This window comes from Aulonocara stuartgranti (genome assembly GCF_965226115.1).
Source record: "Aulonocara stuartgranti genome assembly, chromosome: 3".
NCBI classification, from domain to species: domain Eukaryota; kingdom Metazoa; phylum Chordata; class Actinopteri; order Cichliformes; family Cichlidae; genus Aulonocara; species Aulonocara stuartgranti.
In genome coordinates, this window is record NC_138941.1 from 719262 (window position 1) to 745000 (window position 25739).

At 40.1% G+C, this 25739-nt stretch overlaps 1 protein-coding gene across 1 annotated transcript in view; it reads left to right on the forward strand.

Moving 5' to 3' along the window:
* Nucleotides 1-2428: 2428 nt before the first annotated feature.
* Nucleotides 2429-25739, forward strand: part of LOC309702404 (protein NLRC3-like) — a 28465-nt gene continuing 5154 nt past the window's right edge. Inside the window, exons 1-8 of the mRNA XM_082527122.1 lie at nucleotides 2429-2664; nucleotides 2920-3021; nucleotides 4014-4092; nucleotides 4254-4440; nucleotides 4569-6369; nucleotides 8927-9100; nucleotides 16491-16664; nucleotides 21026-21199. Coding sequence (XP_082383248.1) covers nucleotides 2546-2664; nucleotides 2920-3021; nucleotides 4014-4092; nucleotides 4254-4440; nucleotides 4569-6369; nucleotides 8927-9100; nucleotides 16491-16664; nucleotides 21026-21199 — 2810 coding nt within the window. The 5' untranslated portion in view covers nucleotides 2429-2545. The remainder of the gene's footprint in view (nucleotides 2665-2919; nucleotides 3022-4013; nucleotides 4093-4253; nucleotides 4441-4568; nucleotides 6370-8926; nucleotides 9101-16490; nucleotides 16665-21025; nucleotides 21200-25739) is intronic.

Below are 25739 nucleotides of genomic sequence, written 5' to 3' on the forward strand. Positions count from 1 at the left end.
GTTCAACTGCTTCAGCAAAAAAGCTTAAAGTTTGAAACCAGGAGTTTAACTTTGATCAGAGTTTCCATAGTGAGTTAAAAATATTTGCACAGCAGCTCCGAGAACTTTTATCAATATTTATTTGAATCCTCTAAATTTCATTCATAGCTGTTGGACTGTTCATAGGTCTCAATAAAGTTTGTTTCAAAAGAAAAAGACTGACACAGACACGTCATCCGTCTGTGTTCATGTCACATGAAACTTAGTGGAAAATTCCTTTTTATGCTGCATTCAGGAGCACCAGTAAAACCTCGGTTCTCCAGAGATTAGAAACACTTTGGGTCACGTGAATGGCGGCCATGAAAACGACATTCTTGTATCAGAACCAAGAAATGTTGATTTCTCAGGGAACATTACTGATAATTAAGAGTTTAGAGAAAGACACAAACATATTTATTTTAATAAAAGCTGAACCTGCTCAGTGGAAAAACAGAAATGTGTTACGGCCCTAGCAGGGCCTCCTCCTGAAGGTGCCTGTGTGGGCGTGTCCTTCAATGGCTTCTGCCTGAGGTGCCAGCTTTCCCTTTTACACAGCTGACTCTCGTCAGTAATCAAAAGTATTTAATCCCAGGGAAAGGTGAGCTCTGGGCCAGAGTGCCATGTGAGTGGTTACAGCTAGTGAGCTGCTCTCTTTCTTTTTGGCTTACGTTTTACTTTATTGACCAACGCCTGAGTTTTGTTTGTTTTCTTAAATGGTGATAGCGGCTTGTCCGTCTCTTTTAGTTGAGCTACTTTAATAAAACTCTTTAATTTAACCCCTTTGCCTTCTTGTCTCCTTTTTCTGACCCGGACACTTTTTGTTACTTCCCCCTCACCGCCTAGACCCCTCAGGGGAACGTAACAAATGAGATGAGATTAAATCTGATATCACGAAGTTAAACAGTCAGAAACTCTTCTGAAAATCTGCCTCCTCCCCCCCTGTGCTAAGCTTCAGGTGGAGTCCTGCCTCCTTCCAGGACGGCTGTAAGTTTGCTTTGTTTCCTCCTATAACAGTTTGTCTTTAGGAACTTTAGGGGCTTTTTCTCTCCTCATGAACATGATGTGAGACAGAGGACAGAGCTGCTTGTGTTCTGCTTTTTTGGGTTTCCCTCAATAAGCTGCTCCCTTTATGTTCTTCTGTATCTAATGTCAGCATGTGAGTCATCTTCAAACACAAGCTGAACATGTTTTCATGGTAGCATCGGTAGGATTCATGGAAAAAGCACTGATTCAGGTCACTAACCAGGTTCAGGGGGATGACTGGAGTATTTCCCAAACAGAGACATCCTGCGGGGATCTTTGTTCTCTTGTAGACTCTGATATTGTTTCCAATGTTTCCAATAACAAAAGAGAAAATCTGTTTGATTCATTTTTCTTTCTTTCTTTTGTAGATATAGAGATATACCTCTAGGTTAGATTTATTTCTCTGAACCTCCACAGCTGCAGGTGGAGGAGATGGTGTCTCCATCAGCAGATTCAGTGGAAAGGCCGGACTTAAAGGAGGCTTCAAAAGGCTTCCAGACAGGATGAACTGGGCTAAGTGACAGAGAGGATAGAAAGGATTGTTTTGAACTTTGAATCATATAAAATCATTCCTGTAGTCCCAGAATAAAAACATTGTAACATTTGAATGTCACAGCATATCTGAGTGAAGAATAAGTCAGTGTCATTAGCTTGTATAAAACAGCCTCAATTCACCAAAGACATCTTGCTTAACTATAGCTGAGAGCCAATAAGCAGATTTTTAGAGCCCAGATCTAAAAATGTCTAAGAACAGTTGGTTCATAGACTCTTGGTCTGAGGAACAGAATATAGCAACACACTACTTAATCTAGTGAGTAACTAAGTAATGTACTGCATTACTTTTAAGAAAAGCAAGAAGAAGAACCCGAACAGAGCAAATCAGCATGTGAACTTTACCCTGACTCAGTCTGAGCAGTCAGACGGCTTTTTTTTTTTTTTTTGGAGTAACACATAAAGGTGTGACACACACACTTAAATCCAATCTGAAGTGAGACTCAAAGTTCAGTTTGTACATAAACAGTAAAAGAAACTGCATTTACAGTATTTCACAGAACTGAGTACACTGATTTTCCTGCCTCCATCAGTCTGTGGAGGAGGTGGAGCTGCTGCTCTCACTGACACACTGACTGCAGAATGAGCTCAGCTGCTGTTCCACAGTAACTGCTGCGAGGTGGACACATCTGTTTGACCATAACCAGTTACTGTGTCAACAGCTGTTGGAGGTCAGGGGTCTTTATAATTACCATATGTATGCATATCTATGAAGCGCCTTGAGGCGACTTTTGTTGTGATTTGGCGCTATATAAATAAAATTGAATTGAATGTAGTGCTGATTTGTGTTTCCTCTACAGGTGAAGGTAGAAAGTGTGTGTGAGCTGATGTGAATCATGTGACCTGGTTTCTAGGTTACATGACAGGTCAGAGGTCAGCGACTGTAACTCAGTTCCTCCTGTTAATGTGAACTCACTGAGTGTTTGTGGTTTACCTCTCAGACTGACTGAAGATGATGATGGAGGAAGAGGAGGACAGAGCAGAGTCTGCAGGGTCCAGCTGTCCGTCTGTGAGGAGTGACCGGTCCAAAGATCTAAATCCACACTTCAGTGGTGAACCTGGAGCAACGAGGTCAGAGAGCTGAACTCACTGAGTAACAGAAATAATTCTGCACTGACATTATAATCAGTGTTGACTCTGGTTGATTGTCTGACTGTGTTTGTGAGCTGAGAGGAAATGAAAATGAGTTTGTAACAAAAATCAGTTTTGTCCAGTTTTCCTGTAAAAAGCTGAACTCTAATCTAAGAGGATGTTACTGACAGGAAACAGCTGCATTATCTGCAGTCTGTGTGATCACAGCTGCTTCAATCATGTTTGTGTCTGCAGAGGTCAGAGGTCACAGTCTGCAGTGTCCAGCTGTCCGTCTGTGAGGAGTGACCGGTCCAAAGATTTCCCTCCATTCTTCAGTGGTGAACCTGGAGCAACGAGGTCAGAGAGCTGTGATGACTCCTTTACATGTTTGTGTTTCCTGGATAAATATGACCTGAAACATCCTCAGATTGTTACAAAGATTCATTAAAAAGAAAACAATGAAAGAGAAAAGATCCAAATGTTCGACTTGGTCATTTGCTGTTTGAGGACAGTGATGCTCATATCTGTGGGGAAAGTGTGACCTGAGTGGGTTCATGTTTGTCTTTAAAGAACAGAGCTGCTCTGATTCTCTTTGTGTCTGATCTGTTAAACAGTCTGAGAGGTCACACAGAGACCCAGCAGCTAAAGCCTGGATCATACTGGCTGCTGTTACTCCATCAGGACAACACTGAACCACAGTGGTGTGGATGTAGTGGATAAATCCCACCATACTGATGCTCAGAGTTAACCACAGGGAACAAAACCAGATGTTACCTTCAGATTGTGACCTTTGGAGTGGACGATGCAGATTTCAATAGAGAATAAATGTTGTTGTTTTTCAGCTGTGAAGAAAGAATCTAATTTTCTGAACTTAAGAATTTATGATGCTGGAAACAACATGGAGACTATAACACAACATTTCCACTGTGTTCATAGAATGAATGTAAAACTGTCAGACATTCATTAAATATGCAAAATGTCTACAGAAGCATCAGAGGGTCAGACGTGAAGCACTCAGTGATTTTGATCAAATGACTCATCAGTTATTGATCTGTACTACACTGATCTACCACGTTAGTAAAGCTGGTGTTCTGGTGGTGGAGGGAGACTCGGATCATGTTCTGGTTTTGGAGCAGTGATCTGCTGATGGTTCAGTTTGATGAGCTTCTTCAAAATCATCCCTGACATCACCACTGAAAGGACGTCCATGAAAACAGACTGAAAATTACTGATATGTTCACAATCTGAGAGTTTAAAACTTGACAGACTTGATTCAGATGAAGTTATTTGAGCAGAAACTCCTGGATCTTTATCCTGTGTTGATCTAATCCTTCATGGTTCCTCCACAGAGTGGAGCAGCAGAGCTCAGAGGTTCCCAGTGGTCAGTCTGCCCAGCAGCATCAAACACAGCTGGACTCCATATTTATGGTCTGTACATGTACAACAACTACTGTTACATCTGTTCTGTTCACAGTCATCTCCATGCTGCTCTTTGTAGACCAGTGGATCGTCAGTGTGTCCAACATGGATCTGATGTTTGGCTCCATGATTTCAGTCTGATTGGCTCATTCATAAATATTCTGTTCCAGCTGCTGGAGGACAACATCATCACTTTTGTGAAGAACGAGCTGAAGAAGATCCAGAAGGTTCTGAGTCCAGATTACCCAGAATGCTTAGAGAGTCAGAGGAGCAGCAGCAGAGAGGCATTTGTGAAGATCACAGTGGACTTCCTGAGGAGAATGAAGCAGGAGGAGCTGGCTGACCGTCTGCAGAGACGTAAGAGGATTTATCTAAAGATTTAAGCTGCTGGATAAATGAACATTTTCCAGAGATGGAAGATGGAGCAACATGTTTTAAAGATTAGTTCTTTTTGGAATTGAGTGTTTGTTTTTCTTCTCATTCAGAACTTCAAGCTACAGTTTGTCATCGTAACCTTAAATCCACCCTGAAGAAGAAGTTCCAGTGTGTGTTTGAGGGCATCGCTAAAGCAGGAAACCCAACCCTCCTGAATCAGATCTACACAGAGCTCTACATCACAGAGGGAGGGACTGCAGAGGTCAATGATGAACATGAGGTCAGACAGATTGAAACAGCATCCAGGAAACCAGACAGACCAGAAACAACAATCAGACAAGAAGACATCTTTAAAGCCTCACCTGGAAGAGATGAACCAATCAGAACAGTGCTGACAAAGGGAGTGGCTGGCATTGGGAAAACAGTCTTAACACAGAAATACAGCCTGGACTGGGCTGAAGACAAAGCCAACCAGGACATCCAGTTCATATTTCCATTCACTTTCAGAGAGCTGAATGTGCTGAAAGAGGAAAAGTTCAGCTTGGTGGGACTTGTTCATCACTTCTTTACTGAAACCAAAGAAGCAGGAATCTGCAGCTTTGAAGACTTCCAGGTTGTGTTCATCTTTGATGGTCTGGATGAGTGTCGACTTCCTCTGGACTTCCACAAAACTACAATCCTAACTGACCCTAGAAAGTCCACCTCAGTGGATGTGCTGCTGATAAACCTCATCAGGGGGGAACTGCTTCCCTCTGCTCGCCTCTGGATAACCACACGACCTGCAGCAGCCAATCAGATCCCTCCCGACTGTGTTGGCATGGTGACAGAGGTCAGAGGGTTCACTGACCCACAGAAGGAGGAGTACTTCAGGAAGAGATTCAGAGATGAGGAGCAGGCCAGCAGGATCATCTCCCACATCAAGACATCACGAAGCCTCCACATCATGTGCCACATCCCAGTCTTCTGCTGGATCACTGCTACAGTTCTGGAGGATGTGCTGAAAACCAGAGAGGGAGGACAGCTGCCCAACACCCTGACTGAGATGTACATCCACTTCCTGGTGGTTCAGGCCAAAGTGAAGAAGGTCAAGTATGATGGAGGAGCTGAGACAGATCCACACTGGAGTCCAGAGAGCAGGAAGATGATGGAGTCTCTGGGAAAACTGGCTTTTGATCAGCTGCAGAAAGGAAACCTGATCTTCTATGAATCAGACCTGACAGAGTGTGGCATCGATATCAGAGCAGCCTCAGTGTACTCAGGAGTGTTCACACAGATCTTTAAAGAGGAGAGAGGACTGTACCAGGACAAGGTGTTCTGCTTCATCCATCTGAGTGTTCAGGAGTTTCTGGCTGCTCTTCATGTCCATCTGACCTTCATCAACTCTGGACTCAATCTGCTGGAACAACAACAGAGAATCTCGATGTTGTCTAAGTTACTTAGCAAACCAAACCTACAATCTCTCCACCAGAGTGCTGTGAACAAGGCCTTACGGAGTCCAAATGGACACCTGGACTTGTTCCTCCGCTTCCTCCTGGGTCTTTCACTGCAGACCAATCAGACTCTCCTACGAGGTCTGCTGACACAGACAGGAAGCAGCTCACTGACCAATCAGGAAACAGTTCAGTACATCAAGAAGAAGCTCAGTGAGAATCTGTCTGCAGAGAAAAGCATCAATCTGTTCCACTGTCTGAATGAACTGAATGATCGTTCTCTAGTGGAGGAGATCCAACAGTCCCTGAGATCAGGAAGTCTCTCCACAGATGAACTGTCTCCTGCTCAGTGGTCAGCTCTGGTCTTCATCTTACTGTCATCAGAAGAAGATCTGGATGTGTTTGACCTGCAGAAATACTCTGCTTCAGAGGAGGCTCTTCTGAGGCTGCTGCCAGTGGTCAAAGCCTCCAACAAAGCTCTGTGAGTACATTTGTACTCATGTCTTTACTTTTAACATCCAACTGTGTCAGTAATTTATTGCATGGTGGGTCCTGCATTAAAGAAAGCATTTGAATTACTCAGTGAATCCTGGCAGCCAGAGAAACATCCTTAGTTCCACTTTAAACTAAACTCTGCTTCGGTCTTCCACAGTGTGTTTGTTGTTTCTTTGTTGTTGTTGGCCTGCTCTCTCCTCTCACTCCAATCTGGTTGCAGCAGATGTTTGTCCCTCCCTGAACCTGCAGACTTGGGTGCAGCACCTCAGTTCATCTTCAGTCTGAAACCAGCTGTTGTAGCTATATCCCCTCAAGCACACCTTCCCTGGTCATCTCTGCTGTGGTTGCTATAAAATTTAATCTTGATTTAAAAAAAAAAGAACAAAAAACTTCAAGTCAGACTTGATGCCATTTGTTGGCAGCATGGTGCCTGTTTGTCTTTGATGATAAACTGCAGCACAGTCTAAAGCAAACCTTCGGACTTTATTGACTTTATGCATGTATATATTCTTCCTGTTCACCTTGGACACACAACAGCTCTCTGTTTGTTGTGATTGGATCTAGAACAGCCAACATATCCTAATCTAGATGATTTCTAAGGTGGTATCTGGGAGGAAAAGTTAAAATCAGCTTGGATGGCCTGTACTGTATGATGGCCTTGTTTGCACCACATTGATAGCCATGCAGGGTGGTTCACTCCTTGGGCAAGAAGACCGAGGAGTGAGCCACCCTTGGTCAAAGCTTGGTCATTCAAGCTCACTGTTTTCCCCTTGTTGGTTGATGATAGTATTTTTTTTTTTTACCTGACTTATAGTCATCATTGTCTTCAAATTAACTCACACACTGCTGACTGCTGTAGCTTACCTGGCTGAGCAGGTGACCCATGCACTGAAGGTTAGAGTCGTGACTCCAGGGCCTGGTTTGAGTCTGCCCAAGACCATTTCCTGTGTTATTCTCCTCACTTCTCCCTCCCTTCCTGTCTTCTTTGTCCTGTACAGTGAAGACAAAAGGCCTCAAGTTGTGAAAACTCTTCCCCTTCATCATCTTCCATCTCTCTCATCTAAAATCTCCAGTATTCTCTGAGTAGAGAATCTTTTCACAATCTTGAATGATAAGGATCCAAGTGGGTAAAGTTATTTATTTGTTGTGTTCCTATTTGCAGCTGGGATAGATTAAGAAAAACTATCGGCTGCCCAAATTACATCCAGTTTAGAAGACAAACATTGAGTGAAGTGTTTGTTTCATCGTCCTTCACAACTCATCAACCAGGTGTCACAAACTGCAGCAGGACAGTACAAAGCATGTCATACTGGATGGCTGCAACAACCAGAGTTTTACCTACCTTTGGTATTTCGTGACAGCATGAGCGTAATATTTACTGAACAGAGTCGTCGTCTGTAATCTTTTCAGATTCAGATTCAGAACACTGTATTTATTTTCAAAGGGCAATTAGGATACTGAGCTTTCCAACCGTACATACAATACACAAACATCACATTGGGGAGACGGGTCAGGCTAGGTAGCTGGCCGGTCAGCCGCTAGAGCAGCGACCCGGAACCGAACAGCAGAAAATGCACAACATCAGGAAAGATGAGGAGAAAAAAGAACTCCCCCCAGACTGAGCTTCAACAGGGAGATCAGTTTGAGAACAGACAAAAAAAATGACCTTAGCGCAGAGCACATGAAAACTCTTAATGCGCCATAGAAACACATGACAAGCAACAGGGATGGGTAAAAGGTGAGAGACAGCCGGTGTAGACAGCGCATCCGGGCCTGCAGCATTAGCGCTGGTCCCCTCGACCCACTGTCTGCACCGGGAGGGGATAAGCATGCTTAGGATGGGAAGGAAAGTCTAAACACCGTCTGTTATCAGGGTGAGATTTGTTCAGCTCCAGCCTTGAGACCACAGCTGGCGCTGGTATGTTAGCCGCATGAGATGATGGTGGCTTTCTTTGGTGCGAACAACTGCATGTCAATTTCACAGCTGATCTAACAGTCCGTCACTCGTCTCTCAATCTCCCGTTGGAGAGCCACGAGCTTCTCCCAGAGGTTATTGGTTTTGTGCTCAAAGAGCAAAGTCTGAAAACTCACGACCGCCATGAGCTTCTTCAAGATCTTATCCGTGCTGCGTTCAATGAGCCCATTTTGAGAACTCACGACCCGTCCCATTGTTTCAGCCTTGTGGGGGTTTGAACAGCTGATTCCGCTTTCTTTAATCTTCAATAAGCCAGGGCCAAGCCAGCTCAGATCAGCAAGAACCCTTTGCTGCTGTGAATGTCCGTGCTGCTATATTTCAGGATCAGGCTCTAAATGTACAAATGGATCTGAGAAGATTTCCAATCATGTTTCTACTAGATTTACAGTTTGTTTTCATGTCTTCTGACTCAGATGGTGGAGCAGGTGGCGCTTACAAGGAGTAAGTGCTGCTATAGAAGAAGAGTTGTGTTTTAATGAAGCTATTTAGTTAACCAATAATTGTATTGCATGCTGGCATTAAAAATGTTTCATTTGACTGATTTAATTGTTTGTTTGTTTTCTTCCAGACTGAGTGGCTGTAACCTCTCAGAGAGAAGCTGTGATGCTCTGTCCTCAGTTCTCAACTCCCAGTCCTCTAGTCTGAAAGAGCTGGACCTGAGTAACAATGACCTGTGGGATTCAGGGGTGAAGCTTCTGTCTGCTGCACTGCAGAGTCCACATTGTACACTGGAAACTCTCAGGTCAGGATCCAAACATATCATTAAATGATATTATTGTATAAACAACCAAGCTTTATAGAATTGGCAGGTGAACTTTTCTTTATCTTTGGATTGCTTAGGAGATTCTTAATTACTGTCTGAACATTTTTTACAGTCACATATTTTGTTTTAATGGTCAAACAGAATTATTGTTCAGTTCAATGAGCAGGTAGCTGTGAGATTCATAATAATGAGGTATATTTGTATTAAAGATGACTAAACTTGAACAGTAGCTGTGAGTTACTTTGTTTACTCATGTGTGCTGATGTTGTGAGTAATTTAAAGCTGAATTAAACTTGTAATGAGTTTAATAGAGTTTCTGAAGTAAGTGTACTTGGAGACATTAATGTGTTTACTAAAGTCCAGGAGCAGGAGGCTGTGTGTAGCATAGAGGAACCCAGACCTCAGCTTTGTCTCCTGGTTTCTGTTGCTGCTGTTACAATTTCCCCTCATCGTTCCCTTCATCAGTCTCCTCACTGTAACAAATCAAAGTGTTACTGTATAGATTCACGTCTGAATGTTGCCATGTGCTATTAAAACTAAAAGCGATGTTTCATACACCCACGTGGTTCAGTCACACAGTAACTGATGGTACATAATGTTTGTGTTGAGCACATCGTACAGGTCAGCTGCTCCACACAGATCTCAGGTTTACATGCTGGAACAGTTTGTGATCATGAAGGATAAACCTCACTTCCTCTTTGTTTCATACAGATGTGACATGAACAATAACACATTCATGAAATCCTTTTAGGAACACAAACACTATTGTAGCTGGAGAATATATTTGAATGTAGGATAATGTAGGGGATCAGAAACAACAGTAAGAACTAACCACCACCTCACCATTTGGGTTGGTAGCTGCATGTTGACGGACAAAGTGTGGACTTTATACAAGTTTTTAAGTTGTGTTGATCGGCCACGTAAAACCAGAGTTATGATAAAATATCTGCAATGTTTGGTTTTCTTCCTGAATACTATCGTTTTTTATAACAACGATAGTATTCAGTATTTATTGCAACAAACTTTGTTGTTTGCAAAACTCAGTTACTTTTTTGAAGAAGTAACTATATAATTAATTGCCCAACATTGGTCATTATATCCTGTATTTTGCAGACAGAGTTACAGACTCTCTCCCAGACCACAGACTCATAATACAAGTCAGAGCTTTATAAAAATAGAAAAAATAAAGTTGTGTTTTCAAAATTGGAGTTCAAGTTATTTTTACTTCCAATAGTGTTAACATGCTACAGGTCATGAACAAGGTTGTTTTTAATTTTCATTGTAAGTGGGCTAAAGCAGTTAATTAAAAGTAGTCTAACATAAATGTAAATGCTGTAATTTGATTACTTTAATAAACCATGTAACTTGGATGGATAAGATGCTGGCGTGACCACAGTGCACACGTCTGCTGTTGCTCACAGTGGTCCAAGGGACGCTCAGGGAGTTTGTGTTCGCTGAGACTCATGAAACTTTAGAGGGAACATTGGCGGTGACTGGCAGGGAAAAGGGGAATGATAAGACTTACTGTAAATATAATTATGTATGTATTGAAAAAGGAACAACTAAAATGTTCCAGCTGAAAAAATGAAATCAGTTTCAGTTTATGAGCTCTGTTTGTTTTCTTTACAATTCCAACCTTTTATTTTGAAATGAGCTGCTCGTTCCTGTTTAGAGTTGATGAGCTGATGTAGGTGAGAGGACTCAGGCAGCCTGACAGGGTTGATGTCCAGGTCTTCCCTGCTTGTCCTGATACATGAACATGAGTATCCTTGCAGGTCAGATCTCATCAGTCACACCTGTTAGTGCAGCTCTCCTCTAGATTGTAGTGCTTGTTAAACTAGGATGATTTTAGGAGCCTGGACCGCAGATCTAAGGGAAGATATGACTTGGAAAGACTAAACCAACCTATTAGAGGTGTTTGCACTAACATAGATAAATACTCAGATTTACACCTTTAGTGTCTCACAAAGGGTTGAAAAGTGAATGTGCACAGAGAGGTTGGTGGTGAGACGGGCACTTCCAGCACTGTAGATGTGATCCAGCTCAGTGTTCATGGAAATAATCCGGAGAGCAGGATTCCTTGATGAATGTCACATCTTCTTAAAGTTATAATCCACAGGGAAAACTGTGAAACTGTCGATCTGATATCTACTCAACCAATCAGGTGTTTACATGCCCTTCACTGATCTCCAGCCCCACCTTATTATCAGTTTCTCTCTCTTTTACATCTGAATTATCTTCACTTCACATTTCAGTCAGTTCAGATTTCATTAGCACGTTCACTTTAGCATAATCCATTTTAATCCAAACACCTTTCTCTTTAAACTCTGTTTGTCAGTCACAGTATATCCAGTACAATCCTCTTTTTCACTGAGTCACACACATTCAGAGATCAGAGTGTCCTGTGTGTGCTCTCATTCACTCACACTCACTCTCATATGGCTGAAGTCTGTTTGTACACAGGCTAATCTGGGACTCTCCACCATTTGACCCTAGAAATAAAGAAGCTTCTTGGATGAGAGGTGAAAGGCGAAACGTCTTCAAAAAACTTAAAGAAGTCCAGATGCCTTTTTTTCTAAGCTCTTTAGATAACTGCGAACCTTCACAAACGCCTCATCAGTGGGACTCTCAGAGCTACCAGCCCTTTGCTACAATCACAAAGCTCTTCATTGAAATCAATGATATCAAAGCTGGAATCAAGCTATAGCCATATACACTGGTAAAGACTTCTTATCTCGAAATAATATACTGAAGTGGCAATGCAGAAATTGAAAATAGGCGGACGTGCTACCTATGCTATTAGTAGAATGGACATTGGCCTGCTGGCTAAGGAAGGCCCTGTCTCACATAGAGGTGAGAGAGGCCCCCCTCGAAGCCCCCTCTTTTATCGGGGCTTACTTAGGGTCATATCGGGGACCACACAGTTGGAAGTCTTTTTTTTTTTTTTTTTTCTTTGACCAAATAAAGCTTATTTCTGTAGCTGTTGTTTTATACAGCTTTAATGTTAATATTAATGTTTGCTTATGTATGTTTAGGGAGTGGTCTGATGGTACATGTCGTTGTTACATTAATAATATTCAAATAGTAAGGGTATGCTTAAAGATAAGGTAAAAATCATATCATATAATGTAAATGGCCTGTCGAATCCAATTAAACGTAATAAAATTTTAACTAAAATGAAGAAAGAACAAGTACAAATAGTGTATCCACAGGAAACCCATCTAGACTGTAAGGAGCATGAAAAACTGAAAAGAATGGGTTATACAACAGTTTTCTCCTCTTCCTATAAAACTGGACGAAGGAGAGGAGTGGCTATCCTGTTATCAAGAAAATTACTCTTTGAAAAAATATCCGAGATAAGTGATAAAGAGGGACGTTATATTTTGGTAAGGGGAAACATTGAGGGGAACCCAGTCACGTTGTTAAATATATATGCACCCCCTGGAAGCGATATTTATTTCTTTAAGAAAATTATAGATGTGATGGTAACAGAGACAGTAGGTTTCCTAATTTGCGGAGGAGATTTAAATATACATCTACAACCAAAGCTAGATATTTCCAATAGAAAAGCACAGAATACTAAAACATTAATTAAGAATATAAATACATTGATGAAGGAGGTGGGACTAATTGATATATGGAGAGACTTGCATCCCTACCAAAGGGATTATACTTATTTTTCCTCACCGCACTCGTTATACACAAGAATAGATTATTTCATAACTTTTGGGAAAAATAAAGATAAAATAAACACTTGTGCAATTGGAACAATAGAGTTAAGCGATCATGCACCAGTATACCTGTCTGTTGATTTAAACGTGCAACCAAAACTCAATAATTGGAAATTAAATTCAAGCTTACTGAATGATCCTCACTTTAAAGGACAAATTAAGAAAGAGATTCACTTCTATATGGAAACTAATGACAATGGTGAGGTGTCTCCTCCTATACTGTGGGATGCCTTAAAAGCTGTCATGAGAGGGAAAATTATAGCAATATCCTCTTATAAGAAAAAGATGAGAAATAAGAAATTAGAAGAGCTACAAAATAAGAATTAGAGAAAAGGCATGAAAGAAAAACATCTCAGGATATATTGGAGGAAATTAGGAAAACAAGAAATGAAATAAATGATTTGACCACATATGAAATTAAAAAAAAATTAATGTTTCTTAAACAAAGGTATTATGAGAGAGGATCAAAAGCAATGAATGTATTAGCCTGGAAACTAAAAAAGAAAATAGCAGATAATACAGTTCACAAAATTAAACATCCAGTGACAAAACTAATAAAAAAATAAACCAATAGAAGTTCAGAGTGCATTTGAAACATTTTATAAGACTCTGTATGCTAATAACACAGAGAGTAGTATAGTTGAAATTAACAGTTTTTTAGATTCTCTTGATTTACCAGTACTGAATGAAGAACAGAATAAAACTTTGATTGAAGATATAACAGAAAAGGAACTAAGAATAGCAATAAGTAAAGTTAAAATAAATAAATCTCCAGGATCAGATGGATATAGGCAGAATGGTACAAGGAGCTAAAAGAAGAATTAATACCAGTGATGCTTCTAACAATGAATTGGATCCTAAAGAAGGCTCAAGTACCTTCTAGCTGCAAAGAAGCAATTATCTCTTATTCGATTCAGTTAATTGGAACTTTCTTTACCGAGTCTTGCATACATTTGGCTTTCACGAAAATATAATTAAGACAATACAGGCACTTTATGATAACCCTACGGCAAGGATTAAAATTAATGGCTACCTATCAAATAGTATTAAGCTGCAAAGAGGAACAAGGCAGGGCTGTGCGTGTTCACCATTATTATTTGCGTTATATCTGGAACCATTGGCTCAATATATAAGACAAAATAAAGAAGTAGAAGGTATTAATATCCATGAAAAGGAGCATAAATTAGCCTGCTATGCAGATGATATTTTAATATTTTTGGGTCAACCATCAAACTCTTTACCTAAATTAATGCAATCATTTGAATACTTTGGTCGACTATCTGGATATAGGGTTAATATGAGTAAAACACAATTGCTTAAGTACAACTATATTCCATCAGAAGAAATTAAAAATAAGTATCAATTAGCATGGAAAACAGAGTACTTTAAATATCTAGGAGTCATAATACCTAAGGATCTTACAGAACTATTAGAACGAAATTATTTACCAATACAAAAAAAAATTAAGGAACATATAGCGAGATGGAATCTAATTCCATATTTAAGTTTATATTCGAGAATAGACTCAATTAAAATTAATATTCTTCCTAAATTATTATATTTATTTCAAACATTACCAATAGAAATTAACCAGAAACAGTTTAATGAATGGGATGAAATTTTGTCAAGATACATATGGCAAGGAAAAAGGCCCCGAATTAGATTTAAAACCCTACAACTTAACAAAGGAAAAGGGGGTGGGGCTTACCTTCTCTTAGGGAATATTATTGGGCAGCACAATTAAGGCCTATGATATGCTGATGTAATCCTTCATATGACGCTCAATGGAAAGTTATTGAGGAGAGTCTGACCTCCATCCCCATATAAGCTATTATAGCAGACAGAAGCTTGCAAAATTCAATAAAAACTATTGAAATTCCATGGATCAAATTGACTTTTAAAATTTGGGAAACAGTAATAAAAGAATATAAACTAGAAGAGGATATAGCAGTTCTTAAGTGGTGTGCATATGACACACATTTTGCTCCAAATAAATTGGACACCAGATTCAAAGATTGGACATATAAAGGATTAACAGCTTTATGTGTGGTAATGGAGGAAGGCAGACTAATTAGTTTTTGCTTTTGCATTAGATTTTGACTTTGTTAACTACTAGAAGACTAGAGGAAAAATTAGTTACATTAATGGAAACAAAAACACACTCCCTATATTTATTTATTTATTTTTCTTTCCTTTTTCTTTTTCCTTATGTATTTTTTATTTATGTTGTTTGTTGTTTCCTGTTTTGCTTCTTTTTCTTTTCTTCTTCTTCTTTCATTCTTATTGTATGGATATTTTAGTTGTTTAAATATAGAAAAAAAGAAAAAAATATATGTACTGAAAGATAGCTGAAGTTGATGGTATTGTATAGTGATTCTAAAATGTTAATAAAAAAAAAGAAGCTGGAATCCAATGAGTCCAAGTCTTCTGCTGATTCAGCATCACATTCATCTTTGCTCCTTGTTCTGCATCCCCACCATGGACTTCATTCCTTTCCAAGCCAGCCTTGAGTGTCCTTTATTCAGCTCATCCTCTGCTTTACTTTTACACCTGATTTTAGCTGCTTTTCTTCTCTCCCTCATAACAAGACAGCTTCTTCTGCCTGAGAACATGTTGGAGTGATTTACTAATCCAGGGCTGATTTTTGGGAAAAATACTTCCTGTTTTCAAAGTAATCCCCATTTTTCCCAGAATGAAATGTAAGTAGAAATAAATAGAATAGAATAGAATTAGAATAGAATTCAACTTTATTGTCATTGCACATGCACAGGTACAGGGCAACGAAATGCAGTTTGCATCCATCCAGAAGTGCTTTAGTGATATAGATATATTACAATATATATTAGCAATAGTATAGATATGTAAGTATATTACAGAAATGGGTCTATTATGGTATGTTATAATGTACACGGTATGAAGTATGTTGTGAATATTCTATAACTAAGTATGTACAGGCTGTAGTGAGTAAAAGCTATGTACAGGCTATGAACAGGATATAAATATGAAAAACTATACAGAATATGAAATAAATAACTTTACAGAAATTTGAGATATACAGCTATAAAGTGATCTAAGTGAGAACATGAGCCTTTAAAAAGGCTCTTCTGAGGCTGCTGCCAGTGGTCAAAGCCTCCAACAAAGCTCTGTAAGTACATATGTGATCATAGCTTTAGCTTTTAAATGTTTATTCTAGTTAACACAGATCAGGTGGAACAACTCAAATAAAATATCAAAAATATTAAGTGGTCATCGGTACTCAGTTTGTTCAATACTGAATACAATGGAGCACAAATTGTCCACGTTTCTGAAATATTTCTGGGTGTAACTGTCACCAAAGTGCAATTTAGACCTGGCCTGTGGTTGTTATCTAAGTGATAATCATCAATTCTACTAAAACAAATACAAAATAAAGAAATTTGACACATTCTGTTGATATCAAAAGCACACTGAACAATTCAGTGTTGTTTTACTGCTGTTCTCTCTTCACTTCTTCTCCTCTGATTCTCTCCACATGTTGCTCTGCATCAGTGCTCAGTTTCCTGACAAAACAAGATGAAATATTGCTAAATATAATAGTATCTCATTACACTTCAACATAAGTGTTTTATTTTTGTAATTGTTTATCTGTTATTTTTCAGACTGAGTCACTGTGACCTGTCAGAGAGAAGCTGTGAAGCTCTGGCCTCAGGTCTCAGCTCTCAGACCTCTAATCTGAGACAGCTGGACCTGAGTAACAATAACCTGAAGGATTCAGGCGTGAAGCTTCTGTCTGAAGGACTGAAGAGTCCACACTGTACACTGGAAACTCTCAGGTGAGATCAAGCATTTTTCTTTCATCAACTGACAGAATTAGCAGATTAATAATAAGGCAGTCCTCTAATAAGAGGAGAAGTGGAGGTGTTTTGAAGGGCAACGTACTCTTATGTTAACAAGACAGGAAGTAGTTCCTGGGAACTGCTTCCTTTGTTATTGTCTAAGTAGAAACATGATGGTGAAACAGTGATGAGTTTGCAGAGGTGGATCCACACAACACAACAATGCTGTTGTGTGCTGAAAGCAGACTTCTCACAGATTCTGAGGCTGCAGGTTTCATCACTGTCCAACCAAAATTCACTGAACCAGCAGTAAATGAACGTCCAAAACCTTTTTTGTGTGATCTGTTCACCTGCTGTTTTAGCTGTTTGGTGGTTGTTGAGATGGTTTTGTGAACTTTTAGCTGAGATTCTGACGTTTCTGTAGATACCACACATGTCTAATTACTTTGTACAGCATGAATGGCCATAACGAGGTTTTTAACAGTAAGAAAAGTTGTAAAACTTCAGAAAATATAGTTAAAAGTCCAAAACCTTCTACGTCTGGTGGCTTGTGGTAAGGAGCAGATCAAACGAGTAAAGAATTACGTTATAATTATAAATGGCTTCAACAGCACATTCAGGTCTGTGAGACTCATTCAGACACTGAGCCGTGGCTCTGTGCTACATGCACATATTTCTGCATCTCTGCCATTCAGACACACTTTATATATAGTTTATTTTATGTAGTGTTAATACTGAACTGTACATTTAGTCTTTTTAAAGGCAGCAAGTTTTATTCAGTGTTTTCATGAAAGCCTTATTTTTATCCATTTACTGCTATTAGGAAGAACACGTGAGGTTTAAGACCTGGACCAGTTTGAAACCTTTTGTCCTCCACAATGGAAATGGGTGGAAATAAAAATGGGTCTCACTTTAGCCAGCTCCTAATTTTATCAGTTCTGCTCTCAGCGTCTCCTGTATATCTCCTGTATAAATGTTGCACTCAGCTTTGTGGTCTCCAATATCACTGAAATGCAGCCAGATGCTGCTCATTTTGCCTTTTCACTCTTTCCTGACACGCTTGCATTTCAGTACAGCTCCCATTTCTCTGTGTACTGGTCTCTACCACCACCCTTGCTGTCTATGGGACATGTCCTCTTTCACATAATGGTATGATCCCAGTCTGTCTCTTAAAGTGTTTGGCCACATGGTTTGCTCATCAGAATAACATCTCAGCCGTGCTCACATTGATTATCAGCAAGCCTGAAAATTCATCAATATTTGACATATGAAATTATCTCATGGGCTGGATTTGGCCCACGGGCCATATGTTTGACACCCCTGGTTTACACAGTTTGGTATTCAATGTACAAGTGAGCTAGCTCTCAGCTAACTAGCAGACAAGCTAACTGCTGGGACTGCGTCTTTCTAACAAGAGCGTCAGACACTCAGACTGGTTTCCTTTGTGGATGATGATGTGTTCTCACACTGATCCTTCATGCTGATGCTGCCATCCACCCACTGCTCCTGGATTCCTCATCATCATCTCCATCAGCCCTCACAATACTCCACCTTCTTCAGCTTCATGTTCAGCAGCCTGGATGGACAGTAATTCTTTCCATGGGTTATGGTGGGACATTGAGAGCTGAAGTCAAACAGCAGTGAGAATGAAAGACTGATTCATTTCTATTTAGTCTTGTGCTGTGCAGCTTTGTTCAGAGCATTAAGGCCCAGCAAAGATCACTGAGGTCATAGAGTCCTGATGAAACCTGTGTGCTTATAGAAACTGAGACCAGATGAACCAGAATAGAAGGACATTAAAATGAAGTGTCAGCTACACAAAGGCAAAGCTATTCAGTTGTTGCTGTGAGTTATTTAAATGGAGGATGGAGTCAGACTTTAAGCTGCTGGACTCAGTCACTATATCCTGTTGTCCTCATAGAACCTGGACACACAGACTCACCTGTGACACAGTGACACACAGTGTGGGCTACACACACATTAGAAAGTGGATCAGTCACACTTGTGCAATCATTTGTTGTGCTGGGAAACCATGAACACTTTGAATCACATTAATGGCTTTGTTACAGCAACATGCAATCATGAGTTCAAAAGTAGTGCATTGTGTACTTATTTTAATAGTACTGCAGTATGAGAAGTGCAACATTCAGTGTGCAGAAACAGATCAGGTGCTTTCTAACAGCAGTGTTCCCTTTAACACAGCAGCAGTTCAAATATTTCTGTCAGTCTGAGCTGAAACATGAATCTAATCAAATATCAAATCAAAGTTCTTTGCCTCTGCCAGGACGTTAACATTTGATCTAGTTTTTTACAAAGTTCCCTCAGCGTCCAGAGCCACCAACATACCTTTGATCAACAGCAAGTGAACATTTATAAATGTGTGTTTGCAGAACAGGAAGCAGCAGAACTATTGTTCTGTTATCAGGCAGCAGCACAAACGCTCATCAGCTCATTTACTGTGCAGGACTTTGAGTGTGTGAAGTGTGTGTTTGTGCTGGATTTCCTTTGGAGAATCTCAGTCAGAAACCAGACAAAGAAAAACTCTTTCAACAGTCCAGGTTGAGTTGACAACATGAACTGCATTTATCTTCCTCTGACTGACATGTTCTTCCTCCTCTGCACCGAGCCAGCTGCTAAGACTCACAAGCTCATTGACATTTTCTGATGATAAAGAAACTCTCTTCTTCTGCACAATATGAGCAGCAACAGAGAAGAAGCTTTCACAGGTACAGATGTTGCAGCTGTGGCCAAGTACATGTGCTGCATGTTGGAGCAGCACTCTGATGGACAGGCCTCTGTACTGATGGTGGGCTCTGCTCTGTATCCACCACACTGTTCTCAGCTGAGTCTTCCTCCTGTTCACAATCACACTCTGATCAAGCATGTTCACGTTGTAACGCCGTGGCTTTCGTAGTCTCTCCTTTTTCTACAGCTCATGTGTTCTTCTTGTGATGCTGCGTCTTGAGGCTCATACATGCCGTCATTTGTTGATCCTAAGAACGTTCCTCAGACCGACTTCTTCAACAACAGATAACTTTAGTTGTATCAACACTGCCTCCTGGAACAGTTTAAAATGAACATGTCAAAGATCTGTACCTGTCTCCATGTTTCTGTCCCCGCCCCTTTCTTTCTGTCCTGGGTCATGTGAGCGCTGCAGTAGTATTAGGCCCACCCTCAATGCTCCCATTGGCTGAGATGCATAATGACGCCCATTTAAAGCCAGCACTGATCAACATCCCTCCTGTGACCCATGGCTTTTATATTCAGAGCCAGTGAGCACTTTCACAATAATCATGATTTTAAAAACTGTGATTAAAATAATTGCTGACGTTAATCAGTTAATGAGTTAACGAGATTATAACAGGTTAAGTTGCCCTAATAATTAGACTTTGGTGACAAACTGATGTGATCTCCATGTTTCCTTTGTTGGACTGTGGGCGAGTGTCAGAACTGAATGTACTGAGTAACATGTAGAGTTTAAACATGTGTCAGTTCCAGTTTTAGAGCTCTAAAGTGCAGCTATCATGTTAGGAATATGTTAGGAATAGACAGGAACACTGAGCACACTGAGGTCAAATCTTTATTTATCCAGTTCATCTGTAGGCTGAGCCCAGTCCATCCAGTTAGTGAAATGATGTTTAAAGGTCTCCTTGTTCTGTGAGCGTGCACAGATCCTGAAGCAGAAAGCCTGGGTTACAGAGAAATGATCATCACTGTGATGATGCTCATCATCTCTGACTGGGATTTGAGGTTTTGTCAAAGCAGCAAAGAAAGCCTGGCTATGTTGGACTGGGTGTGGAAGCAGCTCCCAGTTTGAGTTCAGGAGACAGACGCCCTCTCTACTTTGAAGATCAGCTTCAAACTTTCCTTTTTGATAAAGCTTATAGTTCGAGCTGGATCAGGTGACCCTGAACCATCACTTAGTTATGCTGCTATAGGCTCAGGCTGTTGGTGGACTTCCCATGATGCTCTGCTTTCTTCTCCCCTCTTTTCACTCCTGATGCTTTTATATGTCACTACTGCATGTCCTTAACTTTTGTCTCTCTGTTTTGTTCTTGTCTCTCTGAGCTCATCTCTTCTCTTTCCCCTCACCCTGCAACCAGTCATGGTAGATGCTCCTCCTGGAGCCTGTTTTCACTGGGAGGATCTTTGTGTCAAAGGGAGTTCTTCTTCCCACCATCACCAAGTGCTGCTCACAGTGGAGGCGGTTACCTTACACTGTTAAACAGCTTCAGATGACTGTTGTTGTCTGTTGGGTATTGTCACTTATAAATAAAGTTACAATGGATGGATAGATGTTATTGTGACAAAGAGAAAACAACTGTTGACAGATAGATTGTTGTTTTGTGTGTCTGCAGTCTGTCAGGCTGTCTGATCACAGAGGAAGGCTGTACTTCTCTGGCCTCCGCTCTGAGCTCCAACCCCTCCCATCTGAGAGAGCTGGACCTGAGCTACAATCATCCAGGTCCCTCAGGAATGAAGCTTCTGTCGGCTGGACTGAAGGATCCAGGCTGGAGACTGGACACTCTCAGGTATGGAGAGAAAATCTGATAGAGGAGGAAGAGCTGGAAACATTTCCCGTGTCTTTCACTCACTTCCTGTTTGTTTCCTGCAGATGAGACATGAACAATCACACATGCAGGAATATTTTCAGGGTCAGACACACTAGTCTAGCTGGATAGTTCATGGATATTTATGTAGGGGTCTCCAAGGAGTCTGTTTGCAGGAACATTTAGGTCACAGGTGTACCTGATATAGATGCCAGTGTACCTAATAAAGTGTCAGCTAACATTTGGAAATGGAAGCTTAAATAATGACAAACTGTACATTCACAGCTGAATTCACAATAAATTTGTTCTGAAGTGCACATTTTTCTGTTATTGTTCTCAAACAACAGAATGAGAATGAAATATTGATTCTAACGGGGCCCATAAACAGCATTAGCTTAGCAGCATTAGCTTATCAGAGTTTCTATCATGGTCACAGAAATCTTTAGCAGAGAAAAGTGGCCTACTTAGCAATAACTGCTCAAGTTGTATAAAGAAAGGGAAAACAGTATTAGCATTAGCTGCTAATGGCAGCTTACTTAGCATAAACTCTTCACATCTTTATAATGCAAGGGAAAGGAGTCACTCATGGAAGCCTATTTAGCATTAACGTCTCACATCATTATAAAACAAGAGAAAAGGGTATTAGCATAAGCTACTAATGCTTATTCACCTCAAATTAGCTTTAGCTGCTAATGGTAGCCTACTTAGCATTAACTCCTCACTAATATAATGCTAATTCACATCAAATTAGCATTAGCTGCTCATATTGTTATAAGGAAAGAGAAAACAATATTAGCATTAGCTACTAATAGTTATTCAGCCCTAATTAGAATAAGCCTCTAAAAGCAGCCTACTTAGCATTAACTCCTCACATCGTTGTTACCCAACGGGAAAGAGTATTAGTATTAGCTACTATCATTTTTAATAAGTAAGAGAAAACAGTGTTAGCATTATTGAATAATGCTAATTCACACTAAATTAGAATGACCTATTTACAAGAGCGTACTTAGAATTAGCTGCTCACATTGTTAAAAAGTAAGGGAAAACAGTATTAGTATTAGCACATAATGCTAATTCACGTCAAAGTAGCATTAGTTAATAATGGCAGCCTACTTAGCATTAACTGCTCACTAATATAATGCTAATTCACATCAAATTAGCATTAGCTGCTCACATTGTTAAAAGGGAAAACAATAATAGCATTAGCTGCTGATAATTATTCACCTAATTAGAGTTAGCCCCTAATGGCAGCCTAGTTAGCATTAACTCCTGACATCGTTATAATGCAGGGGAAAAGGGTTACCATTATCGGATAATGCTAATTTACATCAAATTAACAATAGTTAATAATGGTAGACTTCGTATCACTAGCTGCTGTCATTCTTACAAAGCAAAGGAAAACAATATGAGCATTAGCTGCTAATGCTTTTTCATCTAAAATTAGCATTAGCAGCTAATGGCAGCCTACTTAGCATTAACTCCTCACTAATATAATGCTAATTCACGTCAAATTAGCATTAGCTGCTAGCATCAGCCTACCTAGCACTAGCTGTTCACATTGTTAAAAGGGAAGAGAAAACGATATTAGCATTATCTAATAATGTTGACCTTGGCCCACTGGAAAAGTTCAGAACTAAAGATTTAGGAGTGTTTCTCGATAGCTCTTTCTCATTTGAGAAACAAATAAATTCTGTTATTAAAACCAGCTGTAAGGTTTATATTGTTGATTGTCATTTATGCTTAGAAATATTTACTCATATATGCTTAGAGTTGTATAATTGATTGCATAATGATAGAGGTTTGATCCTGAGTAGTCTGTAAAGACTCTGTGTGCCTTCCAGAATGCTCTGGCATGCACACACCACTTGGGGCCATGAGAGAGGTCGTACCCTCTCTTACTGATTTATGGTGTAGGACAGGGGTCTCAAACTCAATTTAGCTGGGGGCCGCTGCAGGCAGAGTCTGGGTGAGGCTGGGCCGCATTAGGTTTTCCACAAGAAAGGCATGGTTAAAAAATTCCAATCTTCTCAAATCTCTTTATTTTTATTTTTTAACACAAAATATGAAAAATAAATAAACAAATTAAGAATTAATAAGAAAATAAATCAATCTGTAATACATAAATAAAATAATAATAAGATGTTTTTAGTCAGTGAACTTGTGTGTTTCTTTCAGGCTTCTATATCTGCTGTATTTAGATTGAAATGTCTGTATTAACAGTTCTATAACCTTCTTCTGAACATGAATGGAACACTGTAGAAAATGAACTGTTCTTCTGAACATGGCTTCTCTTGCCTACTCCTTGCTGCTAGAGACTAGAGATGGCACGATACCACTTTTTTATGTCCGATACCGATACCGATATCATAAATTTGGATATCTGCCGATACCGATATGAATCCGATATAGTGTTTTTTAATCAACAAAACTGTTTTTTAAAATATCTTGCTGCATTTTGCAAGTCTGCAAGTTCATACTCAAGTTAAAAACAACAACTACACTAAAGCTATTCTGTTATACCTGTATACAAAAAAAACATTTCATAGTTCAGCAATACTGATCAATCTAATAAACTTAAACCTACACCATCCTCCCTATTCTGGTATTTTAAAGAGTACTTAGCGTAAATATTAAGCAACCTAACTAATAGGGTTCCAACTCCCAGCAACAACAAAAATAAATAAATAAAATATAGGGAACCACCCCTCACGCGCCACCTCATGATGCTTAATCGACGTAATCAACCTTAATTTGATGCAGTGTGAAAAAAAATGCACAGAAATCAATTATTTTTCAAGAAATATTAAATAGATTCAACATCTTTCTTCAACAAAATTGCAGACTGCACAGATGGTACCTTCCCAAAGGAAAAAGTACTATAGCTTACTAGGGTATATATATTAGACTTAATAGTTACTATATACAGTAATTGACTTCTATTCATTTTACATCAAATTAAAACTTTGGGTGTAAGATAATTATTTATTAAAAGCTCGACATTTTAAATGAGAATAAGAAAGAAAAGTATGTCTTTGTGCCCCCTTTTCCCAGTTCATGCCCTATCGGCCCCCCTGGCTAAACTTTGCTAGATCCGCCCCTGCACAGTTACCAGCCGTCAGCTACGTAGAAAAAGATCCTGGTGTAGAAAGTAATATTAAATAAATTCTAACAACAGCTTATCAAGCTTAAACGTGCTGCTGTTGTTCAGCCGCTGGTTTCCTCTTTCTGGTGCAAAGTGGGCCAAAAACAAAGAAGAGAGACGGACTCGAGACAGAAAAGCCGATCAGCTGATCATTAAGCAGTTTCATGATTGAAGTAGCAGCAAGAAGAGGCAGTCGTTTGTTAAGCTTAACGTGGGAATGCTTTACAAACATTCAGAGATGGACTTACACACTTGCTGTACTTCTCTCGGGGATAACTTTGTCGGAGATGAAATGCCGGGTTGCTAGCGAAGCTCCACATGCTATCCAGACCACCGACAGGTCCCGCATGCCACAGCCGCTCTATCACGTGATGCATACTGCTCCGACGTGCTAACGTTCTGAGGTGAGTTACGGCGTGTTGCAAGTTTTGTGAGGTGCTTTCGTGATATTTAATGGATCGGATTACATTTTTTATTTTTCTCCGATATCCGATCCAGTAATTTAGGTCAGTATCGGACCGATACCGATACGTAATATCGGATCGGTCCATCTCTACTAGAGACCTGGCAGCGTTTCCTCTCGCATAGCCGAGCCAGATTTGGCCTGAGGGAGGAAGCAGTTGCGACCCTCAGTATGTCTTGAAGATGATCATCCGTAAGTCTGGACCTGTACTTGGACTTATTGAAGTCCAAAGTGGAGAAGAGCTTTTGGCACAAGTATGTGCTACCAAAAAGGCACATGGTCCGCTTGAACATTCGGGAAAGCCGAGGGAAACTAGGGCTCAATTCTCTCAAAGATTGTCCAAGCTTGTCTGCTTTTCCACTCACCTCCCTGAACTTTGCTTTGAGTTCAGAGTTGCACTGCAGCTCAATGAGCTCCATTTGAAGCACAGAAGGGGCATCTTGCACATCAAAGGAGAAGGGGTCCGCAAAAATGTGAAAGGTGGCTCTGTGTGTCTTGAAGTCAGCAAATCTGTGATCAAATTCCTCCTGTAGCCTCAAAATGACATCAACATACTCGTCAGCACTGAATGGTGTGCCTGCATCCACGAGTGCCTTGCATGCTGGGAAATGGCAAAGGTTTGTCTGAGAGAGCTGAGCTTTCCAGAGCGCCAGTTTTGTGGAGAATGCTCTCACGTTGTCATAGGCAGCACTGACAAGTTGCCCCTGGCCTTGTAACGTCTTGTTCAGTACATTAAGCTCATGTGTCATATCAACAAGAAAAGCTGAGTCCATGAGCCATTTGGGATCAGTTAGCACAGGAACACTAACTCCATCCTTCTCCATGAAGGCTTCACTTCTGCTCTCAACTCAAAAAGTCTCTTTAATACATTTCCCCTGCTGAGCCAACGTACCTCAGTGAAGTCGAGCACATCCCCA